Below are 8,290 nucleotides of genomic sequence, written 5' to 3' on the forward strand. Positions count from 1 at the left end.
GCTGCCACAACCCCACCACGATGATGACTTGTTTATTTTCGTAAATATAAGATTCAATGCTTAAGATCTTGTAGGATATTTCTTCCTTCCATTTTAACTGTTATAGTAGCTCTTTTCACGTCATTGAAAAAATACATGATGTAGTTTACTAATTTATCAACAACAATATATCCAGTGTAATCTCACAAATGTGGTCTGTAGAGTACAAGATGTACGCAGACCTTATCTTACCTTTGTGAGGCAAAGAGGTTGTTTCCAATAGGCTCTCGACTCAAAAGAAACATAGTCGATGCAGGATTGTCAGGAAAATAAGAAAGCTCAAGATACAAAACAAATGAAGCAACAGATGACTAAGAAATCAAGCGAGACCTAAATAATATTACTAAAAAAAAGGAGAAGAAGAGCTGAGGAGACTAGCCCGCAGCCTCTCCCACACAAAGTGTGACAAAATCCAACTATCTACTAACTTTCCATCTTAATCATCAACCTCCAAATCTTCCTATTTAGGATTATCCTTATTTAATAAAGGTAGATTGTGCGTATTTTTTTTAATATTAAGGATATAGTTAAAAGTAATTCTCAACTTTAATGTTAAATTCCTAAAGTAACAATTATTTTGAAAAAAAAATTAAAGCTAAAACGATAGTTAAAATTGAATACATGGAGTATAATGACACGTGTGAATAAAACCTAGAGACAAGTTGCTGAAATTATAACGAGAACAGCGTCTCGAGATCATTTACACGCTGTGCACGTCGAATTCATACATTACATAATTTATTCATCTACTCCGACTTTAATAGTACTGTGTGGTTCACGTGTAGGCCTATTGCCATCTAATCTTGACCTGCAACTCTCAATATAATATGGTCCCTTCTGAAACTTGATCCAATCTATAAATAAACTCCTATTGTATCATCCTACTCACTCCACTACTATCACAAATCATTTGCCTTTATCCTCTCATTTTCTAGTGAAAGAGACAACCAGCTAGACAGATCGAGAAGGTGCCATGAGAGTAGCTCAAGTTAACCAAATCTGGTTCCATCTTGCGATCATCCTCTTCTCCATCTCCATTTCTTCTATTGCTGCTTCTGTATGTCACCCTTCTCTGTCTATTCCTATAATAGTGGCGGATCTAGAATAGACGCAATGCATCTAATTCTAATATCTTGTTCGTTTCAATATGTTTGTTTTAGTTTGACCTGTGAGGGAGTTTTAAAAAGTAAATACAGTAAAAAACTCAATCTTGTAGTCTTAAACTAAGATATGTATAATATATCAAAATATTCTTTAATCTTATGGTCTTAAATATTTTATGTGCGATGTTGAAATTAAAGAGTTGTCAAATTAGAAAAGAGACATTTTTTTTAAATAGACTAAAAAGAAAAGTAACACAAACAAGTTAATCCTGAAGGAGTAACATATGTGTATATATTATTGGTAATTTTCTATTTTATGGATTCTCTTTGTCCTAATTATGTGGCACTTTTTTTTTTCTTGAGATTCAAACTATTTGAATTTTGACTCACATTTTGAAATGTATTTTTTCATTATATTGACAAGTAAGAATTGTAGCTTATATACTTATCGTATAGTTTTTCAATATCTAAGTTTTAATCTTAAAAAATTAAGTTGATTTAATACAATGTAACTTTAAAGATTCGTCAAATTGACCCTCGAGAAGCAAAAAAGTGTCTCATAAATTGAAACGGATTCGGTAAAAACAATGAATAACACCCTCTACTGATTCTATTATACCCTTCTGTTATTCTATTTTTATTTTTCACATGGCAATTGCTGATTTAATGGGAAATGCAGGAAGATGATTGTGTGTACACAGCTTACATTCGTACTGGCTCAATAATAAAAGCTGGAACCGACTCAAACATTAGTTTAACTCTCTATGATGCTGATGGTTATGGACTTAGAATCAAGAACTTAGAGGCTTGGGGTGGTCTTATGGGCCAAGGTTACGACTACTTTGAAAGAGGAAACACAGATATCTTTAGTGGTCGTGGTCCATGTTTGAATGGTCCGATATGCAAAATGAACTTGTCTTCTAATGGGTCAGGCCCACATCACGGATGGTACTGTAACTACGTTGAAGTTACAGTTACTGGTGCACACAAACAATGTAACCAACAGTTGTTTGCTGTGGACCAGTGGCTTGGTACCGATATTTCACCGTATCAGTTAACGGCCGTTAGGAACAACTGTAAGAAGAAGGCTGAGTCTGGTGTGCAACAGCCTGTTTATGATTCTGAATCTTATTCTGTTGTTGATGTAATTTAATTCGACTTTGTTGGGCTTTAATGAGCCAAGGCCCAGTGTTTTCCTTTTCTTATTTTCTGAGTGAGATCTGGTATGGTTTGTGAAGGCTAGGGCCTGTTATGTACTGTCCGGGCCTAATGGACAGTTTGGAAAATAAAGAACTTGTCCTCTCACTTTCTCTTCCCTAAATTGGTAATATGTTTTGTTAAGTCTCTGATTCTGTAAAGAATTTATCCTCACAGGGCTATATTGGTCAATTTACTAGAGTTTAAATCACAATGAAGAAGTGACACGTGTTGAGTTGTCCCTTATTTTATAAGTAGGTATTTCAACTCCTTAATCTTTACACGTGGTTGTAATTGGTATTTTTCCTGCAAATCATTTTGAGAAAATTACATCATAAGTCAAGCTTTTAGAGTTAAGTACATCAATAACACAACTTTTAACAATAACAAATTTTATACCTTTATGATATATTTAGGAAAATATTATACCAAAAAGAATCCCCCTAAATTAGGGATTCAATAATATTTACTCATTTTTATTATCATTTATCTCCCTTCTTTAAGGGATAAACCCATATCTATTATATCATTTATCTCTCTTCTTCAATAGATAAATACCTATCTTTATCAATTCTCTTTCTTATACACCCTTCAACCGTTACTACATCTTCTTATTCATTTCTATTTTTCCTATTGGCGGTTGAGAGTTTTCAAAAATTTGGGCGAGGCTAAGGTTATAAAAAAATAGATTGAGTTATATTAAAATAATTATTACAAAATATTTTAAAAAATCATATTTATTAAAAAATAATATATCCAGCAAATTCACGACAGATTCGAAAGAGAATTATTATATTATGTATACTGCATATATAAATATTATTTGGAGAACATAATATTATACGTGGTACAAAAATTTATCACACAAAATATAATAAAAGTATACGTGGTATATGAAATGTATACAAGGTTTAATAAAATGTATAACAAAATTATACGAGGTATATAAAATTTATTATACAAGGTATAATAAAAGTATATGTGGTATATGAATAGTATACAAGGTTTAATAAAATGTAAACAATATATAACAAAAACTTATAAAAGGTACAATTAAATGTATATAAGATATAAAAAGCAATTAGTGCATATGCTTAAAATATATGTATCATACAATTTTTATAAATATTAATGTTTTGTTTACCTTTTATATGCATTTAATAGGGATGAAGAAGTTATAGTATTGAAACTAGATGTAACCGATTTGGAAGATATTACTAACAAAAAAGTAGGAACATGGGAGGTTTCCTTATACATAAGAAGTTGCTTTATTATAGAACTCTTAATTAAAGTGCTACTAAATGTTTACTGCATTTACCTGTTAACAATATGTAAATATTTTTATATTCTTGTCTACTTACATTTTTTCCCCCCATCATTTTTGCCTTCATTTATTTTATGAAGCCCACTCCCACATGGGCTTTTACAATTGGTGTGTAGTGTAACTACTTAAGGATATCTTTATGCCTCTATCCGATTCATATTGTATTTTTCGCTTTTATATTTAGTTTAAAGTAATTAATTTTATATAATTGAGAAGCTATTAATTATTTCTTTAAAATTTACTCTTATTTTTTAAGTGAATTTTTACGAAATCAAAAATTATATTAAATACATACTATATAATTAAGGGTAATTTAGCGAAAACACCTTTTACTCTTTAGGAGTGAGTTAGTTTTTTTAAAAGATGTGTGCAAGCTATTAAATTAATTATGCGGTAAGAAAATAACTGTATTATGAATTGTTCATGGTCCTCCCATATGTTATATTCCCACGCTTGATTTTATTCCTTTCTTTCCTTTTTTCTAGTATTGCCAATTAATAGTTATATTATGAATTTGTTTCTGGTATTCCTTTCTTTTCAAATATTTAAAATAAAATTTACATATTTTCAAACTACACGAAAAGCACTATAAGTCACCATAGCTAATGATTCAAAATATGTTTAATTTTTTTTATAATCAATGAAAAATTGTTTGACACCTCAAATAGTAACATCTTCACATCAATTCAAATGGAGAAAGTATTATTTTTCTATCTTGAGTAAGCCCGGGCCTCCTGCGACTAGTTGTAAGTAGTCAAAGATATATTTGCTTGAGCTCAGAAGAGCGAAATGCCGTCCTATAAAACTTTTTTGTTGATAACTACCTGGTCATTAGCACAAATATCCTTATTTTGGGCTGGTCTTTAATTTTTGTCCCTCCTATCTCATTATTTTAGTTTTTACCCTTCAACACTTTAAGTTAATAATAAGTGGACGAAACTATTCCTCCCATCCCACATAGCTTAGGTTTCTTCTCCAACTCAGCTTCTTCCCCAACTACAATAGAACTTTAAAAAAAAAATGTAAGTCAATCAAATGGCAAAACCTAATTATGTTTTTAGCAAAACGTGAATTTTTGGATGCTAACAAAACTTTAGATGCAAAATAAGTTCAAACTAAGGATGTAAGATACAATCAGAAGCCAATTTAAGATAATGAAAATATAAGTCAAAATGTTGATAATTTAATTGATTACCTTGGAGTTTTTCCAGGCTTATTTGGTGAAAATTTCTATTAATGCAGAGATCAAATAGCAGTGATGATAAGAGATCCCAGACCTTTCAGTCGTTGAAGCTTGGAGAAAAAATGAAGGAGAGAAATATATAAGGGTGTGTTTGACACGACATATTTTTTATTTTTGTACAATGTCACTAACAAAATAAGGCACGTATATTTTTTGTTTGGAAAGTTACACAGAAAGATAATCTTCTAATCATTTGATTAAAAACTAGCACTAACTCCCTCCGCTTTCTTTTACTTTCCTGACATACTAAAATTTTCTCTTGTCGTTCATTTTTAACAAATTAAGAAAATATTAATTACAAGAAAAGATTAATTACTTTTACTTTACCGTTAATATTAAATAATTATATAAAGATAGGTTTTTAGGCCTAACTTGACTAACTTTTGAATCTAAAATTAGGCCTTATGTACTAACTTGACTAACTTTGAAATATAAAGTTATGACTTAAGGCCTAACTTGACTAACTTTGAAATCTAAAATTATGTCTTAAGGCCTAACTTAACTAACTTTGGAATATAAAGATAGGCCTTAAGACCTAACTTGACTAGCTTTAGAATATAAAGTTGTCTTAAAGTCTAACTTGACTAATTTTGGAATCTAAATTTATGTCTTAAGGCCTAACTTGACTAACTTTGAAATATAAAGATAGGTCTTAATGCCTAACTTGACTAACTTTAGAAAATAAAGTTATGCCTTAAAAGCCTAACTTGACTAACTTTGGAATCTATAGTTATGCCTTAAGGCCTAACTTGACTAACTTTGGATTCTAAAGATGGACCTTAATGCCTAACTTGAATAACTTTGAGATCTAAAGTTATGCCTTAAGGCCTAACTTAACTTGCCTTAAGGCTTAACTTAACTAACTTTGGAATATAAAGATATGCTTTAAGTCTAACTTTGGAATCTAAAATTATGCCTTAAGGCCTAACTCGACTAACTTTGGAATCTGAAATTATGCCTTGAGGCCTAACTTGACTAACGTTGGAATCTAAAATTATGTCTTAAGACCTAACCTGACTAACGCTGGAATCTAAAGTTGTCTTAAGGCCTAATTTGACTAACTTTGGAATATAAAGATAGGCCTTAAGCCCTAATTTGACTAACTTTGGAATCTAAAGTTATACCTTAAGACCTAACTTGATTAACTTTGAAATATAAAGATAGGCCTTAAGGCCTAAGTTGACTAACTTTGTAATCTAAGGCCTGACTTGACTAACTTTATAATATAAGGCCTAACTTGACTAATTTTGTAATCTAAAGTTATGCCTTAAGACGTAACTGTTAGAAAAAAATTCTTTTTCTTTTTAATATGTCAAAAATAAAAGGACTTTTTGTAAGGTCCCTTTTAGCCTTTGAATACGTTTTCCATTCAAACCATTTCCTAAACGTCTTTTGCCAATTGATACTCCTTTAATAGCCTTAATGGCTTTATTATTACTTCAATAGTGAGATGTTCTCATCCATCATCAGAACGTTAGACCTCATTCCATGCATTGCCTATATATATACTCTTTTGTGTGTTCATGTTTGGAATAGTGAAAAACCAAGAAACAATCTTTCTTCTTCTAATATTATCTTGTGGTGGGTTTTATATTATTTAATTTTTGTTAGATTCTGACTCCTAGTTTTATACTAGAAGAGTTTGTTGAATCCTAGGGGATACATTCATACCGGGTGAAATATCCTTAAGGATAGTGACTTAATTGACATGCCTCAAGCTATGAGATTGTTTAAGAATTCGATGCAGTGTTCGTGATCAAGTAATTTCCGTAAGATTTCCAACACTAACTTGACTAACTTTGGAATATAAAGTTATGTCTTAAGGCCTAACTTGACTGACTTTAGAATGACTTATGTCCTAACTTGATTAACTTTGGAATATAAAGTTATGCCTTAGGTCTAACATGACTAACTTTGGAATATAAAGTTAGGTTTTACTAATTTAAAATCTAAAATTATGCCTTAAGGCCTAACTTGACTAGCTTAACTTGACTAACTTTGGAATAAAAAGATAGGTTTTAAGGCCTAACTTAACTAACTTTGGAATCTAAAGTTATGATTTAAGGCCTAACCTGATTAATTTTAGAATCTAAAATTATGCCTTAAGGCCTAACTTGACTAACTTTGGAATATAAAGATAGGCTTTAAGGCCTAACTTTTCTAACTTATTATTTATGCAATTATCATTAAATGAATGCATCGTGTACAAATTAAGTCGTGCCAACTGCCAGTATCATGATGTTTGCTTAAATTAATTTTAAGTATGCCACTAATTTGAGCCATAGGTGACAAGAGTGTTACAAGGATAAATTTGAGTGGAAGGCTTCTAAATTTATTTCAAGAATTAAATGTAACTTTTTTGCACTATCATCTAAGCTTCAGACTACCTCCAGTAAAACTGCTTCCAATACTTCTCTATATCCTTTTAGATTAAAGTCAGCTGCTTCCCTTAAATTGAAGGTATGGATTAAAACCTATTCCATTTTTATCTTCTATCAAACCAAGTTCTCATTCTTTTGTAAGTCAAATGACGTAGACCGAAAAAAACCCAGTATTCTCTCTTTAATTTATTCTGTAGTAACGCGATCCAACCAAAGTTTTACAGTTGAAGAAAAATAATTGAAAGGTAAACACGATAGAGTCATTTCATTATTTGGAGTTTGTTCTTAGAGGCTATAAAGAGAAGAGAGCTCTTCCACCATTGATAGAATAAAAAGGAGGATGAAATTGCAAAAGAAGAGAAGAAAGCTAAGCTATTTGGGATGGAAGGGTATTTGCATCACAAAGGTTTCATTAAATGAAGGCAAGGGCAAAAGTTAAATATTTTAAAACGAAGGGTAGAAATTAAAAACCTTTCCTTTTGAAGGACAACCGGCGCAAAAACTTGATAACTTCCTTAGCATGTGTTGGCGTATTTTTAGCCAACTATTCGGCTTAACAAACAAAAGTCCAAAAAGATTGGCATCCTAAAGTAAACTTCATTTGCTACTATGTATCTTCTGGGAAAGTATGATACAATAACGAACACGCGGAAACGAGAAATTAAGAAGATAAATAAAAGGAAAAGAAAAGATAGATAATTTGACACAACTTAAGATTCAATTTAGCAACCAAAGTTATAAAAACTAAGACCTCTAAATTATCATCAAAATAAACACCAAATTCTTAAGTTGACCTCAAGGGAATCGAATCCCAAGCAACCAACCTCTCACAAGTTTCTCTCTCTAGGAATAACCTTAAAACACTCAAAATATTCATAATTCATCAAAAGCTAGCTAAATCAAATGAAAGACAAGCTATATATACAAGCTAAATAAAGAAGACTAATAGGCAATTACAATTCTATCCTTAATGAAGTAAGGGCCTTGTTTGGCTAGTCTTCTT

At 30.9% G+C, this 8,290-nt stretch overlaps 1 protein-coding gene across 1 annotated transcript; it reads left to right on the forward strand.

Annotated features, from left to right (window-relative positions):
• Positions 1-901: 901 nt before the first annotated feature.
• Positions 902-2,447, forward strand: LOC132637846 (PLAT domain-containing protein 3-like). The gene is made up of 2 exons (XM_060354878.1): positions 902-1,096; positions 1,822-2,447. Exons 1-2 carry the CDS (start codon positions 1,013-1,015, stop codon positions 2,293-2,295), a joined length of 558 nt encoding a protein of 185 aa, XP_060210861.1. The 5' UTR covers positions 902-1,012; the 3' UTR covers positions 2,296-2,447.
• The last annotated feature ends 5,843 nt before the right edge of the window (positions 2,448-8,290 follow it).

The sequence above is a fragment of the Lycium barbarum genome, chromosome 1 (genome assembly GCF_019175385.1).
Source record: "Lycium barbarum isolate Lr01 chromosome 1, ASM1917538v2, whole genome shotgun sequence".
In the NCBI taxonomy this organism is placed as follows: domain Eukaryota; kingdom Viridiplantae; phylum Streptophyta; class Magnoliopsida; order Solanales; family Solanaceae; genus Lycium; species Lycium barbarum.